Raw genomic sequence first — 23,447 nt, 5'->3', positions numbered from 1 at the left:
GGTACAGCTTGGTTCGGGTTTACTGTCCGCTGGCAAACGCGGCAGGATTTATAGTAAGACAAAACATCCTGTTTCAGACCAGACCAGAAGAAGTTACATGTCTTGTTGACCCCAAAATGGCCTGCCATACTTCCATCGTCAGCCAACCTCTGTATCTCTTGTTGAAGCGTAACTGGAACGGCAATTTCAGATACACTGGGCCAGTCGTCTTGCCCAGAAGTGGCGCGAGAATACCATCTCTGTCAAAGTAACCCACACTAACTTCATCAAACTGCGCCTCTGGACGTATCTCAGCAAAAAGAGGGGAGAGGGAAACTGTCTGTTCCGCAATTAGCTGTTTCCTAGACATCAACGTGTCAACTGTAGGAACCCTTCTCTTCCTTAAGCGGTCCTACAAACTCACTCACCTTTGGTGTTTTCAAAGGAGAGGTCAACCGAAATCAGAATCACCCATAAACGTCTCGGACAGATCGACCATGGTGGGATCGCTGACATCCTCCTCAACACTAGACTTGCTCCCGGCGACATTCTTAGGCATAGCACGTGTAACAGCAGACGCTGGGAACACGCTAGCGTACTTTTCGGTTAACCCATCAGGTTCCTCTGGGTTCCTTACAAACGACAGGACTTGGCACGACCTTCCCTCCAGCCAAATCTGAACGACAAATTATTCCCGATATTGAAACATGGTCGATTTTGGGGAAAATATTAATCTCTAGTGCACACAGGGAACACATGTTATCATGGTAATTCTGCCAAAAAGTTATACTTTGAAATAGGGAAAGTTTAGGGTTAAATACGCAAGACACATTTCAGTTGAATGCATTCAGTTGTGCAACTGACTAGCATTCAACAGAAATGTGTCTTGTGCATTTAACCCAACCTCTCTGAATCAGAGAGGTGCAGAGGGCTGCCTTAATAATTGAAGTTCATGTCGACTCAAGGGTCATTTTTTTGTTGTTTGGCAAGGATAGGTGATTTGGAAACTGCATAATCTGCTCTTTTTGATACTACAGTTGAAGTCAGAAGAGTACATACAACTTAGCCAAATACATTTAAACTCAGTTTTTCACAATTCCTGACATTTAATCCTCATAAAAAGTCCCCGTTTTAGGTCAGTTAGGATTACCACTTTATATTAAGAATGTGAAATGTCAGAATAATAGTAGAGAGAATGATTTATTTCAGCTTTTATTCCTTTCATTACATTCCCAGTGGGTCAGACGTTTACATACACTCAATTATTATTTGGTAGCATTGAAGGTAGGCCTTGAGATTCGTCCACAGGTACACCTCCAATAGGCTTATTGTCATCAATTGAGTCAATCAGAAGCTTGTAAAGCCATGGCATAATTTTCTGGAATTTTCCAAGCTGTTTAAAGGCAGTCAACTTTAAGTGTATGTAAACTTCTGACCCACTGGAATTGTGATACAGTGAATTATAAGTGAAATAAATCTGTCTGTAAACAATTGTTGGAAAAATTACTTGTGTCATGCACAAAGTAGATGTCCTAACCGACTTGCCAAAACTATAGTTTGTTAACAAGATATTTGTGGAGTGGTTGAAAAAAATTATTTTAATGACTCCAACCTAAGTGTATGTAAACTTCCGACTTAAACTGTAGACATCAAAACATCTTACCTGCTTGTGACTCTGTAGGAGAATTTGCAAAAGTCACTTTCTGGCACTCACATTAATTTTCCTGCCTCTGTCAATTCCAAGCTGCACTGTTCCATCAGAATCTTCATATACAATTTAACAATTCATACTATTCTCACACATCAGACTATTGTCAATGTAGTATTGTCTTTAGGGTAACTATTATTACATGTGTGAAATTAGTTTAGCTATATACTGAAAAAAATATAAAACGCAACATGCAATGATTTTACAGTTCATATAAGGAAATCAGTCAACTTGAAATAAATGTATTAGGCCCTAATCTAAGGATTTCACATGACTGGGGCAGGGGCGCAGCCATGGGTGGGCCCACTCACTTGGGAGCAAGGCCCAGCCAATCAGAATGAGTTTTTCAGTTTCATCAGCTGTATGGGTGGGTGGGTGGTCTTAGACGATCCTGCAGGTGAAGAAACCAGATGTGGAAGTCCTGGGATGGCATGGTTATAAGTGGTCTGCAATTGTGAGGCTGGTTGGACGTACTGCCTAATTCTCTTAAACAATGTTGGAGATGGCTTATGGTAGAGAAAATAACATTCAAATCTCTGGCAACAGCTCTAGTGGACATTCCTGCAGTCAGCATTGGCAACTACACGCTCCCTCAAAACTTCAGACATCTGTGGCATTGTGTTGTGTGACAAAACTGCACATTTTAGAGTGGCCTTTTATTCTCCCCACCACAAGGTGCACTTGTGTAATGATTGTACTGTTTAATCAGCTTCTTGATATGCAACACCTGTCAGGTGGATGGATTATCTTGGTAAAGGAGAAATGCTCATTAACAGGGATGTAAACAAATTTGTGCCCAAAATTTGAGAGAAATAAGCTTTCAGGGATCTTTTATTTCAGCTTATGAAACCAACATTTTACGTTGCGTTTATATTTTTGTTCAGTATAGTTTAGGTGTAGTTTCGATGGGCCATCAGCTGTGCAGGCTGACTGCCAGTGAATGACTGGCGGTGAATGATGGGCAGGGTGGAAAAAAATGGACATGTGCTCTTAAAACTGCTTATAACACAAATTCTGTTTGCGATATTAAGATTCTAACAACGACAGAGTAATTCAAAAAAGTTAATTTGTTTTGAGTCAATATTACGCTATTGGGACTTCTCTCTGGGTCATTAACATGTCAAAGTCGGGACCTTGCTTTCCGTTTTCAGTAATAAAATTTTTAACGGCCTTGCCCCAGTCGCTCTGACCCCATTGTGACGTCTGCTCCCACAACACCACTCACCTGTCGCCTTTTCTCGCACTGAGGTATGACAATCACCAGGTACAGCGGGTCATAAAAGCGGGACGGCTGACACGAGTAGCCCTTTAAAGCCCCCATCAATCAGTCAGCACAAGCAGCCAGGCCAGCCCTGCGGAGGCCCACAACGTTCCACAGCGGCTCCCTTTCAAATAGCCCAGCACCCATTTAAAAAGTCGGAGAAAAAAAAAAGTCGGAGTTAAGAGTCAAGTCAACCTTGCACCCTGTCATTTTTCCTCTCACACGCAGGGTGGGGTCCCCGCTGCCCCTGCCATTACCAGGCAACTTAAAACAAACACAGCCCAACAGGTTGCTGGCCGGGCCCGCCGGGAGCCTCTTCCTGTTCCCTGGATAAGGGTGTGGCTCTGGCTCTGTCAGAGTGGAGACCAAAAACACACATGATATTTTTGCTCAAACACCAAATAGAAATACTTAAAATGTTAATACTCTTTCCACAGCCACGTTGTTGAGCTTAACATTGTAAAGTGTGCCTGATTGATTGACTAACACAGTTAAGTGTTCTTGATTAATCAACACCCAAAGCGTTAGATACCCAACACTACTACCACTACCACTACTACTCCTCCTCCTCCTCCTCCTACTACTACTAACAGAATCATTCCGTGCCTCTGTGCTGGAAACCCTCCCAGCACTCCAGGAGGGAAAGACAGCGCTGAGTGTGTCAAGACGCGGGCTTTAGTGGCTCAGCGTGGTTCCACTCTCCCGATAGAGCACGCACATGCCGAGCAAGGAACTGCTTATTGCATGTTCAACTGTCAATGCCTAAATAAGCAATGCATATCACCCCTTATGGCAGCAAAGAGTTATATTAAATACACATTTATGCTCAAGGTGCCATGGCGACAGCGTAAACCGGTTTAGTGATGCCATCTGAGCAGCTTTTCACTTTTTCCGCTCTTTCCCCACGTATCCCCCTCGCTCTTTCCCGCCCCTTTTCTCAGAAAGGTAGACCCATCATACCTCCCCGTGCCACCACTAGTCATCTTTGTTCCACTCAAATCTTACATGATTCAACTGGGGGGTGGGGTCGATAGCCCAGCAGAGCGGGCCTTATGGTCTTAAGTTAACACGTTAGCCTGAATCCTACCCAAACAGTAAGACACTCAATTGAAGCCCTGGGTATAGGACCTTTAGGTGGACAGTCTGGAACCCCCCTGCTGGTCAAAACCATTCTCAGTACAGCCGTGTCCTCAGAGGGTATGTAGGGTGGTTGTAGAGTATTGCAAGGGATTAGGTTCTTGCATAGCAGGGGAAGGTAAACCTGGTCCTGAAGTGCCACTGCAGGATTTCGTCCCAAACAGTCATGCACCACTAGGGCTATGGTGGTCATGACATTTTGGCAGCTGGTTATTGCCTTCAGAACATCTACAAAAACCATCTAAAAAAAAGTCGAAGAAATCCATTTAATATACACTAACACAATATATCCATTATTTATTTGTTGGCAGGTCTAAAGAAACATGATATGAAGAAAATGTATTTCAGAAGAACCGAATAGGAGTCGGCCTAATGTATGTTATCTGGCTGTATGATGTTCTGATTCTATTGTAAGTATAATATAATTGAACTAAAATAGAAAGGACAGTACGCATATGAAGTGGCTATGTTGGGCGTAAAAGTGATCCTTTTAAAACAGGTCCTATAGATTTAGAGTGACTTGGCAAATTTAGTTGTGAATGATCCAAACCTTAGAATGTCTTAGAAATTAAAACATAAATGGGCTGCATGATGCAACTATAGGCTATTGACTAATTGAAAAAGGTGCTTAAAAAGCTTGCTTGCGCTCTGTTCCTTGCCTCAGGCTGCACACCCTGTTCTCTCATCAAGCGATCATATTTCACCCATCAGACTACTCTCAATTTCATCTTGTCTTTACTAATATGTCAAATTGGTTTTGACTTAGAATGGCCCATTATCAAATGGGTAGACGCAAGGGGGGGGGGGGGGACGGGACATGTCATCCGAATGCACTTGGATGGCGAATGGAGGCCGATGTCCCGCAGTTAAATCCTGCCGGGTAGGCTACTCCAGTTTAAATCGTGGAGCAGCTGAGAAATAGGCCTAAATATTGTAACAGCTGGGATCATCCACATTTCAGTGACAACCATCAAAACTCTGCTTTCACACAGGATTGCATATAGAAATGTCTGGACTTATAAGAACATGTTTCACTTCACGCATCAACCACTGTTTGAGGAGCACGCAGGCTCTCGCTGCGCGACAGGTAATACTCCGCCCAAACCCTGTATGCCATGGGCTCTCCAACCCGTGTTCCTGCAGCTACCAAGTGTTTCATTTGGGAAACCAAGTGAAATCTGTTCGGGAACATCGATAGTAACATGTTTTCACAACTAAACATATTTAATTAAACTGTTGACAGCTCCCATCTCTGCTCACTCGAGAAAGGAATGAAGGAGATAGGAGGAAATGGAAATGCACAGTGGTGGGATATTCTGTAGCTAAAGGTAATGTACCATCCTATTGATTATCAAAATAAATAAAAAAATCCCTATTACTAGGCTATTCAAAATCAAATACAAATGCACTATAATTGTAGGCTAACTCTGTAAGCCGCCCTGCACAATCAATGAACCAACAGCATCGCCTAGGCCTATACATTCTCTCCCAGACTCATGGATAGAACGTTTGGAGCGTAGCACCCCTTAAAAAAAAAAAGGTTACCAGTCCATCCAGTATGCATAATAATACAGTCCACACTCAAAGGCGATTACTAGAATTTGTTTAATTTGGGAATATCGGCTAGAAAAATGATGTACAAAAGACATTCAATCCTATGCTTTTTTTATTCTGCCTTGCGTAATATGCGGTTGGCTATTAGGCTATGTATTGTATAACGGCACAATCATTATTTTAATTCAGGTTTCTTTTTTGGGCTTGGGCTCATACGTCGGCAAATGTTTACGCATAAGCTGTAATATATGTATGGGTGTTCTACACACAACCTCTTAATGCTTCGAAATAATCATCACCTTAGAAAGCGCTGTCCATTTCGTTGCGTTTGGCTTTGAAACAACATCCACAACAACCATGTTTGTCACTCAGTTTCAACCTGTTGTTAAACCAGGAATGACTACCCTTGTTGTATAGGAACAGTTAAGTGGAAAAGGCAAGTGGGAAAGGTCCCATGTGGCTCAGTCGCTATTGCATGGCGCTCGCAACACCAGGGATGTGGGTTCGATTACCACGGGGAACCAGTACGAAAGAAAGTAGGAAAATATCTGCACTCTACTGTAAATCGCTCTGAATAAGAGCATCTGCTAAATAACTGAATTGTAAATAGTGTAGCTTTCAGAATTAAAAGTAGACACCTGGCGTGACTCACCTGATAGGCTCGGTTGATTTGATTGGTGGCCCAAGCAGCATACTTCACATTTGCCTTTTTCACCGTGGCGTTCACTTTGGGGCTGGCAGCAATGTGGCTTGCCGACTACACAGGGGAAGAAGAAGGGAGTGGAAAGCAAGGGGAGAGCGGAAAGAGGAGAGGAAAGAAAGGTGTCGTCATATCAAAACAGCAATAAAAGCATAAATGAGATGAATGTGCAACCAACTCCACCGTGGGCAGGACGAGAAAAAAATTGGCCCGACGACACAAAGAAAACTTTTACGGGAGAGGAAAAAGTGAGTGCTTTATTTAATGCCCCAGCTACCCGAGTGCAGTGTCACTTAACGGGCCCTAATTTCTCCAACACCATAGATAGCCGGTGATGACAGGGCCCCCGGCATGTCTTCAGTGTGTCTTCAGAACCCGCGGTGCTGTGGCGAGCGAAGCGCGATGTGAATCATGCTCTCTGCCCGCCCCAGCTCCCCTCAGAACCACAAAACCCATGTCTTTCCCATGCTACTGCCATCGTCTCCGAAGTGCAACCCCCACTAGGCTTAAACGGGCAGCACTTCAAAGGCGTCCCCATGGACATGCTGAAACTTTAACTACACCCCAATCAACTTTGCCCCCTCCTATTTTTTTTTAGATTTAAAACGATTTTGCTTCTGGATTTCTTCTTCATAACCTCCAGCTTATGATGTCAGCTCTACCCCAGAATTATGTCGTCCTCCGTGAGGATCCCCGCTAGTGCGGTGACAGAGCACTGACCAACACTAGCTAGTGTTAGTGCTTCTGCATTGCTTGCTGTTTGGGGTTTTAGGCTGGGTTTCTGTACAGCACTTTGTGACATTGTCTGATGTAAGAAGAGCTTTATAAATACATTTGATTGATTGATTGATTGAACCTCACAGTGATCACGGCTACCAACGACTCAGCTGTACCAGGTGCTCTGAACGACTAAGCTGAACCGATCAAATAGCTCTTCGCTGCCCTACGGTGGTGTTCGTGAAGCTTCACAGTCTCCCAGAATCAGATGAAATGGTCAGAAAGTTCAGGAACGAACTTGCACTTGTCAACGATTTCAGCTTTGGACCTCGTGCACACTAACTTTTTTACGATCAAATTTAAACCCGAAACCAGCGTTAGGCCAAAATACAAGTGGCAGTGGATGATTTGACAGAGGAACATAAAGTCCTCTATGTAAAACTATGTACGCCTTTCCTATGCACTTCTCAGTAGTTGATATTCAGACTTACCTTATGCAGGTGCGTAACGGGCTGAATACATTTAATTCAAACCACTGAAAACCCTCCCACTTGCTGGCCAACAGATTTTCTCATGGAGTTTTCATTCAATAGGGTTTTCAGTGCATTTAACTAAAGCCATCCCTTTTAATTTGACGTACCTTTAATCTGAATTTTCTCGACAGACTCACTAAAATATATGGAAAGAACGGTTCAGAATATTAGGGATCAACGAAAGAAAGCCTTGTAGACCTAAATACACGCCTATTTGTCTAATTTTGAACACCAATTGCTAGATTAAAAAAAATATTCAGATCTTCTATATTATTTACGATTAGGAAAGTATTTATGAATTTAAAAAAAATTAAAAACAGGTTTGGAGAGCCTATACGCACAAACTATATTGGTGAATCAAAAATACAGTGGTTCGATTCATCCTGAAGGCTGACATATTCAAATTGTTCAATCCATAAAATATTGGAAGGTGAGAAAAGTGTACAGTAGTGGCTGAACAGTAGTCAATAAGTCCACCCTAATAATCCTCACTAATCATGGAACTGGGATGAGAACGGGCCAGATGTCGTGAACAGTGTGCCAGTCTCCAGGTTTAACCCGCTACATGTACTGTATGTATGGTCTACAGCTCATAATGGTTCCAATAGGCTACATGTCCCAAATGATTGCGCAACTTGTAATACGTTAGCCCCGATATGATCCACTATTGCTAGCGATCCTCAGGAACAACCACACGAACGTGACCGAGGAACAAACTATGTAATGGAATGATGCAAAATGTAAGGAGAGGAACACTAAAGTGACCGTCATAAATGTATGTGGGTATAACTGACAGTGGCATGGTGAAATAGATCTAGAACAATTGTCATTTATATCTACAATCCCCTCATCCAAATGGCTTACTCATTTACCTAGCGCTTACCAAACGCTCTTATCAATGTGTCGAGAGAAAAGTGCATACAAAGATAATTACGTTCCGTTTACGTGCTCTTAACAACAGTAACTTTGGAGGATAAGGGATCTGAAATTCTTGAATTGATGCTGCTTTTTTATTCATGTTCTGCAGCTAGCTAGCACCTTGAAGACCTTAGACTTACCTCTTTTTCCATTTACCCTGAAAGTAGTCTACGGGCCAGGAGAGACAGCCATTGACGGTTTGAATTTGTTGAAATAACATGAGCTAATTTTAACCCCATGGACTACTTTTAGAAACATAACGGTTAGTCTATAAAAGAGAAGATATCTCTTCAAAAGACCATGAACGGATCCAGTGGTTGTGCCCCTTTCCGGGTGTGAGATGTTTTGACTGCTTGAACCCCTGTGGCAGTAGGGAGAAAACACTGGAAGGACTGTGTCGCTGCTTCTCTCTGCTCGGGCCATCCACCCCCCCTTATTCCTGCACTCTCCGTTTGTGTTCTTATGTCAGGACTCACTTACATATGACGCATTGGTGCTAACGGACAACTTTCTGTTGAAATAAATATGCAGATGAAAGGGGGGCATTTGGCGCAGGCTAAATAAAAACGTTAACCTGGGCCGGGGCTGGGGGGCTGCCTGCGACTGACAGAACGCGGGGAGGAGGCAGTGGCCCTCTCTTTCCCCTTTTCGTACTGCCACTGCTCTTTATTTATTTTTGTCATTTTGGTCCTCAACATGAAAAAGGTCCCGTACGAAAGCCTAGAGGGGTGAAATGACCAAAATAGAGCGCTTGAAGGGGCAGACTTTACCAAGCCGGGGGGTTTACCCACCGAGTCAGGATTGACCTGACCCATCTGAAAGCGAGGCTCTGTGGTCGCTACACAAAGGCAGTAGGAGGCCTGCACATTTTGACAAACCACAGGAGAAAAAGGGATGAGTTGTTGCTCTTTCACCCCCTCCCTCGCTCCTCTCATCATGCGACGGTTAGATGTGCGAACTCACCATATACAGACCGAACAAGGCCCTCATGTTCCTGTTGTTCAGCTTCAGAGCCTGGGCAAAATACTTTCTGGACAGCTCCAGGTTTTCCAGCCCCCCTTGGGTGTACTTCACCTGTGAGACAAGGCATTCAAATATGGGCATGAGGCGTGTCAACCGGGGGGGGGGGGCTTACGCAATGCCTATATGGCATCTGAATAAGCACGACATGACAAGCCGTGTAAACATCTCGACATTCATGAGCGTGTATTCCCGTTGACGTTAAGTGCCAGCGGCCGGCTCCTCCATGTGAGAGAGAGCATTCACGTAGAGGGCTGGGGGAAACATTATTCCATAGTTAGGCCGCTTGATGATGGACATGCAGAAGTCATACCTACCTCAGCGTACTGCTCACAGTACAAGTGATTGTGAGGGTTGGTCATCATCAGCTCCTCCAGACAGAAAGCTGCTTTTCCATAGCTGTGGAAACAAGGGAACAATGAATAGATTGATGACTACGAGCGATGGACATTTCATCTTCCAGCTTGAAAATAGTAAAGGGGAAATGTGCTCCAGTTCATCTGTGACGTAGTCTACCCATTCCAATCCGAGAGTGTACATTTGTTCTGCAGAAAGTTCTATTGCCGATTGGTTTACTGTACATTTTGGCAAGTTTGGATCTAGGAAGATGCATCCAACAAACTAAGTTTATTTGCAGACTAAGGGGATCTGGTGGCCTACGTGGTTATGTCTATATTGGCGAAACTCTTCAGTTTTGGAAAGTGGAACATTGAAAAGGAGAGGAGCGGGGCTCTCCAGACACACAGGATCAATCTGTCTGTCGAGCGATGTGTTTTTTCACTCTGGTAATGTGTAGTTAAATACCTTCCTGAGGTCAGCGTTACAGTAGGAACTGGCACACTGTGCCCTACTTCAGATGAGATCACTTCTCAGCAGACTGCTGAGCTGTTGACCTCACGCTAATCTGCAGCCATTCCACATCGAACACACAGTTTCCCCTTCAGGGGACCCGTCCAAGGGAAGGCAAGTTTATCTCTCCAACACACACAGTCAGAATTACACAGTCCACACACACTCAATTCCCACGCCTTGAAAGACTACATGAACTCAGAAGACTAAAACAGGGCCATTTAACTAAAATTGGACCAAACACAAAACCCAGCATTCACTTCTAGTGTAGAGAGACTGTACGTGATCCAGCATATGCTGTACCAGCGCTTGGAAATGTGCAGAAAAACCAAAAATGGTGCTTGTGGTGGCTGGGGGGGATCATAAATGACACAAGATAAGGATGCTAATCTGTAGCCATTTCACTGCCACAGAGGGAGAAAGGGTCGGGGGGGGGGGGAGAAAAAAACGCTCTGACGCAAGCTGGGTGTTTTGGCGGGAACAGACAGGACCAAATGCTGCCTCGCACGACATGAAGAGACGATCGGCCCATTTAGAGTCTGTTTAAAGGACTTCAAAAGAAAGAGAGCAGCAGCATTAGAGTGGTGGGGGAGAGCGAGGGGCGAGTTCGAATGAGAGAGAATGGGGGGGGGAGAGAGAGAGAGAGAGAGAGATCGGGGTATTCGGAAGGTTGGGGGGGCTGCTTACAATTACCACTTCCTCCCCATAAAGACTTTCAGATGTGCTCCTGCAGTGGCCCCGGGCCTGCAGCGGAGAGGAGAGGCAGCCTCCATCACCAGGCAGAGGCCTGGCTGACTGCAGTACCGCACCCTCCAATCACCAACCATCACCACCACCACTCAGCTCCAACTCCCTAAACCTGGGTTCAGAGACCACGCTGCTACCTCGTGGTGGTGGCACTGTTAGGATGACTCACACATTTGCTTTGAACACCAAACCAGACAATGGTTGGTTTTTGGTGCTACCAATTGTGAAACCACAGTTTGACTGAGTTCCACCCCAAAGCTTTTTCCCCCAACTAGACTGGGCAAACGGATCAAGATTCCCCCATTAGACTGTGCAAGCTGACCACAGAAAGTCATCATGCTCCATCGGATGACCAGGCCAATCTGAACCGATAGACAGTCGTGAAATAAAGCCTAATTCAACAGCACTACAAGCTCAGATGATTCCCAATGAGTTGAAGCATCTCAGCGGTTCAACGCCACAATAACAAAAAGGCGCAATCTCAATAACGTCCGAATATCACTCAGCGGTATGAGGATTTTTTTTGTTTGTATATATATATTTTTTTTTAAAGTTTCCACTGTGTTAGGCTATTAATTACTGTCGTAATGTTTGAACACTGACGCCTGTAGACATGTAACAATGGCAGGCCGTGGGTGATTTGTATATTTTTAGCTTGCGGGGCGCTACACAATGAGGGCGGAGCAGTTCATTTCTCTTCCTCATCAGCCTGTTTTTTTCTGGCTCTGGAAACAAAGTGCCACCAACTTCTCCTGGGAATCTCTCTGCAGCCACTCTCCCTCCCTCTCGCTCTGTGGAAAAGAGAGGCGATAATGCCATGCTGTCCGGAAGAGGGGAGGGGGAAAAAAGGGAGTTTGTAACCCAAAATAAAGAAAAGAGAGAATAGAAATGGACACGCCTGTAGATAAGGGGCTCGGGGAGTGAATGGGGTGATATTACAAAAGTTTGGCTAAGCTGGGAGATAATCCGCTCACCCCTGGATTTCCTCTACTACAGCAATAAAGCCCCTCGGGACAAAAACATGAAATATCCAATAAGCAGCCCTCTCACTGCGCTAAACATTCCTGCAGACACTGCCCTCTTGCCAGGGTGACCGCAGACCCAGTGTGCTGCTCACACACACACACACACACACACACACACACACACACACACACACACACACACCACACACACACACACACACACACACACCAGAGCGCTTACACACACAAACACACCTCCGTGAAAGACGTCTGCTTCCCTGACTCCTAAGCCCCCAAGACAATTAAGGAGGGATAAAAAGTGACAAAACCAAACAAAAACATTTCTTACAATGCTCTTGTCTTGAGAGGCTGACAATTACCCCTGGCAACAGAGATATCAGTAGGGGGTTGTCTTACCCCCATATGTATGAGCGGGGGGCTTAGGGTCAAAATCCTATTACCCTCCTCTCCATGTGACAAACATAGACAGGGGCTCAATGCGGACCCCTGGCTGAGTTCGGCATTTCAACGCCCCTCTCCATTGTGCCCATCCTAATACATCCCCCTCTGGGATCAAGCCGTCAGACTGGGAGAGAGGAGTTACTGCTTACAGACACTCCCCAGTCCGTCCCGCCCCCCTGAGTCTGTTAAAAGCTGACAGGTATGATAAGGTGCTGTCTCCAGGTCTTGACACCAGGGAGTGCTGGCAAAGCACTAGAGTCGAGAATGACCCACAACACTCAAACCTGGAACGGTCACACCGTTTTTTTTCTCACCACTGGAATAATAAGTCAGTCGAAAACGTCACAAGTGATGATGTCGATGACGGGGTAAACTAATGTGATAAAGAAATGCGATGATTACTCGTGCTCGTTGATGTAGAGTTCCGACAGCTCGTGCCACGCTTCCTGGTCCCCGACGAACCTGTAAAACAGTGAGACATTTAGGAAGTCTCCCGTTGAGGATGCAGTTCAGCACCATCACACCATGCTGTTTAGAACCCTTATTAGCGAGAGGATCATCAACAATAACCTCTCTAATATATAGTACAATCGCTGAAATCTCCACGTTTCAAATCAAATCAGAAATCGTGGCATTATATAACTAGGCTAACAGAGACGGACAGGACAGAGAGGCAGAGCTCCCAAGATGGAGTCGAGTTGAGGGGGTCTCGTGGACAGGTTGTGGCCCAGCCCGGATCAAATCGAATGCAAACCCCTTTTAATTAAAAAGGCCAGGGGAGGTGCGTGTGAGGAGATCGTCCAAATCCCCTTGTAAAACACTACTCACTGCTCCAGATACTCGTTGAGCTCGCGGATGGCCTCGGCGCTCTTCCCCATGGCCTTCAGAATCGAGATCTTCCTCTTCCTCGCCGCCTGTGGAGATCGGCGTCAACAGAGGATTAGTAAGGTCTTAGCTCCTCAAGTGTTTGACCGAGGAGAGGGGGGTCTCCTCAGAGCTCACACAAATAAAAGGGAGAGGAGAGAGAGTAGGGTATGTGTTAAATGAGTTCGGTAGTCTTGGAACTGTGCTCAGGTGGAAGTTGGGGGGGTGGGGTATGGGATGTTGGTCAAAGCTACCCCCCTCTCTGCTCCTGGCCGAGCCCCTTGGGAATAGGGACCATCAGTTCACAGAACGCCAAGTCTATGGAGGGGAGGACTGGAGTGGTGGGAATCGGGATTTTACATTTTCTCTACGGAATCATCAGCCAACAGTGTTGATGTGAAGTGGTGATGTTCAGTACCAAATCATTTCAGTTAAGAGATATCTTCATTTAGGAGAGATATTGACTGCATGAACCAGCCTTACTGAGCACTTTTCTGTTACAGTTCTTCCACAGCGGTGAGAAGCCTCGCTACTTATTATTATTGATATTGTTACGGGGCAACTTTAAATTGATGTGCCAGCATCTCACAAGAGGTAATGGTTAGCTAGGCCATATCTGTGGAAAGAAGAACACAAATCATGAGTCGATGTTTGAGTCGGCGTGTGCGAGCGTAGTGTCTGAGATAAAGTGGCGAGTCATCCCCGTCTAAGTGGGGAAAACAGCGCCTTTACCCCAAAGCCCAACGGCCAGCGCATTCAGAATGAGCTTGTGAAGCCACGCTAACTTACATCAGCCTCCAATTGCCTTCTCTTTCATTTTGATGTTGAAGTGACCTTAAAGTGGATTAGATTCTCATCAATCTGAATCAGAAAGTATTACGCCCGCTCCTCTGACTTTTCCAGGCAGCGTTTTGGAGGGTGTATGTGTACCTTACAGCGGGCTGCTGTTGCCATTAGAATGATGCTGCCCTGCCTGCCACGGCCCATTTTATTTATGGACTGGCATTTGATTGAGTGGGGCTTCCTTTCTCCCACACTCATAACCAAAGCCATTGAGGGCTGTGCATGAGTCACGTCTGAGCCGCCATAAATCTGGGAATCCACTGACACCGCCGTCACAATAAATCCACTTATCCATCACCCTGAAACAGGGACCTGCACTACAGCCTGGCTATGGTGCTTACTTACACAACACACCCAGACACTAATGTAAAGTCAGCAATTTTTTAAAATAAATATCTAGATTATTGTTGACCTGTATTACCGTTTGCATTTGTTCTAAAATAAACACATACCATGTGAATTGCTGTTTGAGAGTGGTCCTCACACAATTAAACACAAGCATCATCAAGAAAATATTATTCAAAAGGATGCATTTATAGAGCACCAACTTCCTCCTCTCTCCCCCCTCTACCCATAAAACACATATCTCCTCAAAATATCAAACTATTCTACATGGACCATATTCTACTGGGGCTTGATGCTATGTGAGATTAAGGAATTTTTACTCACTTCTAACAAAATTGCTAACATGTGTATTTCGCCCCGTCCCGATACCAAAAATCTGTCAGAACACCAACTTTCAGTGTGATTCTTGCAATTGTAGGCCTACCCCACACTCCTCCCTTTCCCCCTTCCTCTCTTCTCTCCCAGTCCTTCTTTCCTGATAAAGAACCACTTGGGGCTCACTCAGAACATATGGAAGTTGGTAACCGCGAAGGAGTCACACAGAACTTTATTAAATGCAGAGCTCTTCCAAACCGCTCCTCCTCTCGCTCTCTCCCCCTCTCCAAACTAATGATCCAGACGAACCTGGCAGCAGGGATAATCCCACCGTTGTCATGATTCTTTTTTAATTACGGTTCTCGAGGAGCACTGGATTTTCTTTAAAATCACCCCCGGCTCTAAACTGAGAAGGACTCACCACAACCCAGGCTCTGACTGCGAGGACAACGCTGGACACCTAAGATAGCCTGTTATAATAATGTTAAATAACATACATGGAGGGACAGATGGAGGGGTCGAGAATGGAGGGAAAAGAGATGGAGAGAAGAATACAGAGAAAAATAAGGGGGGGGGGGGGCCATGAACGACATTATGTGCCGCTGTTGTGAAATAGCTAGTAGATGAAGGTATTAATGCATTAGAAGCAACACTGAAACATTCAGAGTCAAACATTTGTTTACAGTAATAAAAATAATAAAAAACTGTTACACAGATGTTTCAAATGCCTAAGAGTTTTACTTGTATTACTTGGAATCAAAGTATACCAAGGCATCCAGAAATCAAATACAGAAGCATTGTCTAAATAGTGCCTAAATCATATGGTTGCAAAGAGCCAATATTTTCAATTTCAACAGGATCTGGTTTCAGCTCAGTAGACATCTGAGTGCATCTTGACCTCTGTAAAAATGATCTTGTCCTACACTCTAATTGCATACAATTCCCGTTCAGCCTCAGTAAGGGATTCTCGGTGACCTCAATTACTTTCTCAATAAATACGAGCTGTGTTCCTACACAACAATAACGATAAAATGAGGGTCGGAATTCCATTTAACAGATGAATCATCCAGTGTCATTTGGACTCTGAATGAATAATTCATGAAGTTACCTTTTGTATGAAAATGTGGTAGACAGACACTAGGCGAGGCTCTAGCTTTTTAGCCAAAGTTCTTAAAGAAAAAAAGATGAGAGAAGCACAAAAATGCATTTACGCAAGCAGACGAGAAATTCTCCAGATCATTGCTGTAGGTATTGGAACACAATAAAACTATGGAAGGGCTAAGAGTTCGACACATTCTTTGGACACCGCCATGGCAGAGAAACCTTGAGCAATTTCTGTTGATTCAACAATTTTGGTTAATGGGTACCACATCTATTCCACAGCCTGTAATTACAACAGCTCAGTTTCCAATCTCCAGCTCGGCATGCTGGGATGCCTCACAAGTCCTTGCTGTGGTCGCCAATTTTCCGCCATTTCTTTGAGCTCCATCCCCTCCCTCATCATACAGAACATGTTAGAGAACATGCTGGACTGGGAGCAGTGGAGATCCTTCATTCAAAGACAGGTGACCTAAATGATGTCAGCCCCCGTCCACACCACACCCTCACCAGCCAGGAAGGGTTGGTGGGAAAAAGCTGGTCTGGAAGACACCAGGGTTCAGTGAGGACCTGTTTCCATTCCCGCCCTCAGGTTTAACCGAAAGGGCGCTGGTGTTACGGATGACAACCACCCAGCCTTTGGAGATCAGGAAACGGACCGATCACATCCCCAGGACATCGCCTGGGTGGTGCTCTGATTGGCTAGCGAGTACTAGTACCCACCATTCCCACAAGGGTACTATTCCCAAGAGGCACCTCCCATTTCCCATTGGAGAAGATCTCACAACCCAAAGAATGATTAGGGCAATGGATATTTGAACCAGTTTACCCATTAAGTGAACTATTATGTGTCATAAGTAAAGCTTCTAGAAAGCCTTTGATAATTCAGAACCCGGTAGACTTTCAGCGAAGTCTACCTAAAACATTATCCTTTGCGAAGGCTGATTTTACACTCTGCCTTTCCAAGTTCAGTTTAGGGAAACATTTTTGACGGTATACCAGGGTATTTGGAAATGGCCACGGGATGTTTTTTCAATACCGGCAAAACCATTTATTAGACTTTTTTTTATTTTATACATTTGAATATTTGCAGGTACTTTTTAAGTAAATACCTGCAGTCAACTTGTGTAATATGTTAGAAAAAGAAAAAAAGATTGCGTTCTTCATTTCACCTGCAACATCATTTTTCATTACGGAGCTTACCGGTAGTCCCCAGTCACGTGGTGTTTGTTTACAAGCAGACAACGAGAGACCGGAGCCTTGTGAGTCACTCACCGTTGTGCAGCACGCACCAGGTGATCTAGTTACAGGAATTCACAACTAAATGTTTGCCTGCTAGATATCTTATAATTATTAAGTTAACTGCCTAGAATGTGCTAAATGCTCTGCAGTTGTGCATGTGGTTTTTTAATTTAGTAGCTACCTAGCTACAGTGGCTTGCGAAAGCATTCACCCCCTTGGCATGTTTCCTATTTTGTTGCTTACAACCTGTATTTTGGGGGGGGGGGGGGGTTTGTATCATTTGATTTACACAACATGCCTACTACCACTTTGAAGATGCAAAATATTTTTGGGGGTGAAACAAACAAGAAATAAGACAAAAAAACGAAAATTGAGCCCAAAGTCAATACTTTGTAGAGCCACCTTTTGTAGCAATTACAGCTGCAAGTCTCTTGGGGTATGTCTCTATAAGCTTGGCACATCTAGCCACTGGGATTTTTGCCCATTCTTCAAGGCAAAACTGCTCCAGCTCCTTCAAGTTGGATGGGTTCCGCTGGTGTACAGAAATCTATAAGTCATACCACAGATTCTCAATTGGATTGAGGTCTGGGCTTTGACTAGACCATTCCAAGACATTTAAATGTTTCCCCTTAAACCAGTCGAGTGTTGCTTTAGCAGTATGCTTAGGGTCATTGTCCTGCTGGAAGGTGAACCTCCATCCCAGTCTCAAATCTTTGGAAGACAAACAGGTTTCCCTCAAGAACTTCCCTGTATTTAGCGCCATCCATCATTCTTTCCATTCTGACCATTTTCCCAGTCCCTGCCGATGAAAAACATGGTGTTCTCGGGGTAATGAGAGGTGTTGGGTTTGCGCCAGACATAGCGTTTTCCTTGATGGCCAAAAAGCTCAATATTACCAGAGTACCTTCCATATATTTGGGGAGTCTCCCACATGCCTTTTGGCAAACACCAAACGTGGTTGCTTATTTTTTTCTTTAAGTAATATTTTTTTTCTGCCCACTCTTCCGTAAAGCCCAGCTCTGTGGAGTGTACGGTTTAAAGTGGTCCTATGAACAGATACTCCCATCTCCGCTGTGGAGCTTTGTAGCTCCTTCAGGATTATCTTTGGTCTCTTTGTTGCCTCTGATTAATGCCCTCCTTGACTGGTCTGTGAGTTTTGGTGGACGGCCCTCTCTTGGCATGTTTGTTGTGGTGCCATATTCTTTCAATAAAAAAAAAAGAAAATGGATTTAATGGTGCTCCGTGGGATATTCAAAGTTCCTGATATTTTTTTTGAACCCAACACTGATCTGTATTTCTCCACAACTTTGTCCCTGACCTGATTGGAGAGTTCCTTGGTCTTCATGGTGCCGCTTGCTTGGTGATGCACCTTGCTTGGTGGTTCAGGGTCCTTTCAGAACAGGTGTATATATACTGAGATCATGTGACACTTAAATAAAAGTCCACCTATGTGCAATCTAATTATGTGACTTCTGAAGGTAATTGGTCGCACCAGATCTCATTTAGGGGCTTCATAGCAAAGGGGGTGAATGCATATGCACGCACCACTTTTCCGTTAGAATTTTTCCCCAAAATTTTTTGAAACTTTATTTTTTCCATTTTACTTTACCAATTTGGACAATTTTGTGTATGTCCATTACATGAAATCCAAATAAAAATCCCTTTAAATTACAGGTTGTAATGCAACAAAATAGGAAAAACGCCAAGGGGGATGAATACTTTTGCAAGGCACTGTATCTAGCTAAGTGGTTAGCTTCTTCCAAAATCAAGCTTCGCCTGTTAACAGCAGAGAATCCCTTCCTGGATCAAGAGCCTTGCTTTGTAATATTTGTTTTGTGCGTGCAGCAAACTGTGAGTAGCATTTTTTTGTTACTTCTATACTTTACTTGTATATTTTAGGTCAGAGACTGTATAAAATGTTTGCAATGTGCTCGTTAGCATTTAGTTACTATTCTCTATGAGATTTTACATGTAGTTATTAGCATGGCTAACCTTCGGATTGTAAGGCACAAGGTCGGTATAAAAAAGGTATGACAATTTGGATACATCCCAAACCTAATTTTAAAAATTTTCTTCATTTCCTACACAAATGTGTTATCATTGACACACTGTGTCACATTTTGAGACATATGTGGCATTGTGTTGTGTGACAAAACTGCACATTGTAGAGTGGCCTTTTATTGTAATGATCATGCTGTTTAATCAGATTCTTGATATGCCATACCTGTCAGGTTGATGTATTATCTAGGCAAAGGAGAAATGCTCACTAACAGGGATGTCAACACATTGGAAAGAAATAAGCTTTTTGTGCGTATGGAACATTTCTGGGACCTTTTATTTCAGCTCGTGAAACCAACAATTTACATGTCGCGTTTATATTTTTGTTCAGTATATTTATTGCTGAGGTTGTGGAAGTGCCTACACTGGCAACTTCACGACCAAAATCAGTTGCTCTGGAGGCATCACGGCCTATACAAACTAACTTGCGCTCCCCCTTCCCACCACCTGCCTTGTCTTCCATGACAGAGTATTCAATGTGCTTATAATTGAAATAGGACATGGTGGATCTAACCTGTGTAAAACAAATAGATCTCTCATTTTAATAGTAGAACGGACAGTGTGACTGGTTTTGTCCAACAGAAACAGAGTAAAATAAAGAATGACGGTAAATGACAAAGTGAAGAAGGTGTAAAGGGGTCTGAACGGGGGGGAGCAGACAGTTACACTCCAGGGAACCGATAGAGATGAGGGGGCAATTCTTCCACACCAGAAAGAAGGGGAGGTGACTGCATCAGAGCATACCCAAGTTTATTGATTTTGTCAGCAAGGCCTCCGTTTGTTTGAAACAGACAGTCGCTGAGGTGCAGAATCCTCACATGGTGTCCAAAGAACAAATGTTGATGCTTCGTCTCTCACACTTTGCCAGCCAAGAGAAAATGTTTAATATATCTAAGCAAGTCCATGTGTCGGGGGCAACGCAGAAGCTTGTTGAACGTCTACAGGACGACTGCCAAAACAAATAAGGTCATGGTTTCTTTTGAAAACCCTTTAAAACATGTATTTTCTTGCGTGGCCACATGTCCTTATGGAAACAATTAACAGCAGGTACAATGTGTTTTGGGTTGGTGGTCAGGGATTGGCAGAACACTGGATAGACATGGTCTTGCAAGTCATTCAGCCGAAATTCAATATAAATTGAGAGAAGACTGTATGGAACTTAAGGCAACAATTGTGTATATCTAAAGGCTATACCCATTTAGTTTAACTGCTGTGTAAACCAGAACGTTGCATTTGTTGGTATTGTTTTTGTGGGAAAAACAGTTTCGCTACATCACTATGATAATGCAGACTAATTGGCAGATAGACAGTTATACATATGACACACAAAAGACAACATATGGATAGAACTGATACAGCAAGTGGCGATCAAGATAGTGGGAAAGTAGCAGCCTTGTCAGAGCCCAGATGCTCTACAAATCTCACAGTGCACTGTGCATGGGCCTAAGATATAATATAACAAGAACTTGAGTAAAAGTCAAACGGCTCCCTGTATCTGTTTCTACTGTTTAGAAATGAACGCTGGGCTTTGCACCTGAAGGAGGGATGCACATTTCGATCAATTCTGCTGTCGACTAACCGACCCCAACAGTAAAATTGTGACTAACAGAAAATACTATGCATGCATACAAGAAATTGAACTTTTTCATTAAGAGAACCATGCAACAATAGCAAGCCTATCATCTTTCAGTCAAAAGGCTATAGCCTATTATTAAACATGGGACTCCAGTAATGAAGCAGCTAATAAAACTGCATTTTCTAAATTCAATTTGCGGAAAACCCCGTTCTAAACAGCACACCTAACGCAAGCGGTTCCACATGTGACAGATGAAAATCTCAGTTCGAAAGATAGAACGAGGGGGACTCTAATAGCAACAACTAGGATGGTGTCTGGCTTCTGGACAACAAAAGAAAGTTATGAAAACCAATAGAACAGGAGAGAAATGCTGTTTAATGGCACGAGGAAGTCAAAATAATTGCTTCCACGTTTCTATGGATGGATTTTGGCGACTAGGCTACTTTGCCTCATTATTTGAAGTGAAGTAAACCGTTCAGGTTTCAAACAATTACACTGCCTCATGCTTACATTGCAAAATGGTGGGTGATGCGCTGATAACCTGTCTACCGGTGACTAGAGCCTATGCACTCAAATGACGAAAGGGAGGCGCGTTTTAATTATTTGTTGAGATTAACAAAAATATTAGCTCTTTTTAATCATAGCCATCAAAATCGCAGCCGTTGGCTTACAAAAGCATGTTTGACTCAAGCTCTCGCAGTCTCAGTGCAGAATTAAACGTTTATCCACGTTTCTCCAAACACCAAATTTCGAAGTTGCTCCAAACGTTACATTTCAAAGTGCTTTTGACACCTTGGGTTGATCCTGCTGTTCTGTATTGTTCCATTTCTTCAAATGTCAAATTTAGAAGGATTATGTTTAGGCACTCATTCCCGAATGGAACAGGTAAGGGTTAAAGTTTGGGAAAGGGCTAAAACGAAACCATAAAAAATACATTTTTTTTTTGTTTTGTGTCCACCACTGGGATAGAACACAGAACCTTCTAATCCAGAGTCTTGGGATTAGCACATCCCCCATCCCCGTCCACAACACCCTAGCAAAACCAAAACAACATGGTAATAGCGCTCACTGTTGCCCCAAAGACATGGATAGACGTCCAATTTAGAAGTCAAACTTGAACGATCTCCCTGGTTTCACTCCAGTACCAGCTTTCTGAGGAGCTACTCTCGTTTTACAGGTGATTGGCTATTCCGCTCCTCAAACAAGGTTATGTATGCTGTGTGCGTGTGATAAATAATGTACATGATGACTAACGAAAATACACAGGCGCCAATTTAATACCACTAAATTATGAAAACGTACTCGGACTGATGAGCATTTTCACGACGGTAATGGAGGACGTAATACAGAAGCACAGTCCTGCTCACCCCAGAAGGGGTCTAAGAACTACCTATATATCACCGTCTTCAAAGAGCAGGCATTTAGTTTAGCCTTAGTTCCACCCAACATGTCCAACTCTGCCTTAGACCATGAACCACTACCCCCCCCCCTCCCTCAAACACTTGTCATTTGTGTGGGTGAGAGCCTGATCAGCAATGTGGTTGAGGTCAAAAAGGCCAAGGGGAGTTTAACTAAGCAAACTCGCACCACTAATACCAAAACTTTACAGCAGATTCAAAAGCTGTCCAAAAAGTTTGGACAACAACTGTAACAAAATAAGAATAAGTGTGTGTTTCTCCTCACTTACCGTATTGGTGGGATCGTCTTGCAGTATTGAATCATACTGCTTGCTGGCATCCTCGTACCTTCAAAAGGCAGAAGAGAAGAGAAGAGAAGAAAAAAAAGGACTCACCAGTCAAGACAAATTAGGTGGTGGGGAAATCAAACAGAGTTCAAGGCAATCAAGTTTCTGTACACAATGCAGCCGGTCTCTATGGTTACACCGTGAACCCTTGCCAAAATCAGCAGTGATCTAAAAGAGGAACAGTCATTACTGTTGCTGCTCAAATAGCCTGCGTTGTGAGAGGCTTACGCCACTTAACAATGAGTTAAGAAACCAGTACATAAGAGCAGGGAAGCACACTGATTTGAAGAGTGTACACACAATTATAGCCTTTGATTTGTTTAAAGGTGAATCGAATCAATCTGTTCAGTTTCGTTTTTAAAGGCCTTTCTTTTGAGCCGTATAGAATAATAGGCTACCTTCCATTACATACAAGTCTGATCAGAGTTATATTCAACACAATGTGTGTTTTAAAGTTACGAGGCAAAAGGGGGAATCCATACGATTCTGTTTAAAATGAGTGAGTTATGAACTGTAAATATCAAACCATGCAGAAATTTCCTGGCAACAGGGAGGTGGGGAGGCGTGTTCACTTCACTTGTCATGTCAAATCATGGGCCCGCAGGGATGATTTTGAACTTGTTTTTTTTATTAGAGGCGAAGTGCAATGCTAACGGTTTAGCGGCCAAAAAGCCGGGGCTCCATGATCAAAACCTGTTCTGCCCACCACAACCTACAACAGAAGCAACTCTGTTTCCCATTAGCAGTGAGCAGCCCCACTTCCAGTGCCACTCCTTCCCTCACATCCACTTTACTACTCAACTGCACTCTGG

At 43.8% G+C, this 23,447-nt stretch overlaps 1 protein-coding gene across 2 annotated transcripts in view; it reads right to left on the bottom strand.

The window, feature by feature from the left end:
• LOC139564686 (ER membrane protein complex subunit 2) overlaps positions 1-23,447 on the bottom strand; it is a 58,340-nt gene that overhangs the window by 6,872 nt on the left and 28,021 nt on the right. Inside the window, exons 5-10 of one of the 2 annotated variants that reach the window (XM_071384443.1) lie at positions 22,579-22,636; positions 13,379-13,464; positions 12,953-13,012; positions 9,845-9,926; positions 9,471-9,581; positions 6,292-6,396 (exon numbers count right to left, since the gene is read on the bottom strand). In XM_071384443.1, coding sequence (XP_071240544.1) covers positions 6,292-6,396; positions 9,471-9,581; positions 9,845-9,926; positions 12,953-13,012; positions 13,379-13,464; positions 22,579-22,636 — 502 coding nt within the window. The remainder of the gene's footprint in view (positions 1-6,291; positions 6,397-9,470; positions 9,582-9,844; positions 9,927-12,952; positions 13,013-13,378; positions 13,465-22,578; positions 22,637-23,447) is intronic. The other variant, XM_071384444.1, reaches the window with a different exon arrangement.

This window comes from Salvelinus alpinus, chromosome 35 (genome assembly GCF_045679555.1).
Source record: "Salvelinus alpinus chromosome 35, SLU_Salpinus.1, whole genome shotgun sequence".
Lineage (NCBI taxonomy): Eukaryota > Metazoa > Chordata > Actinopteri > Salmoniformes > Salmonidae > Salvelinus > Salvelinus alpinus.
Note: the sequence above shows the minus strand (reverse complement) of the source record. Positions and strands in the feature narration are given on the sequence as shown.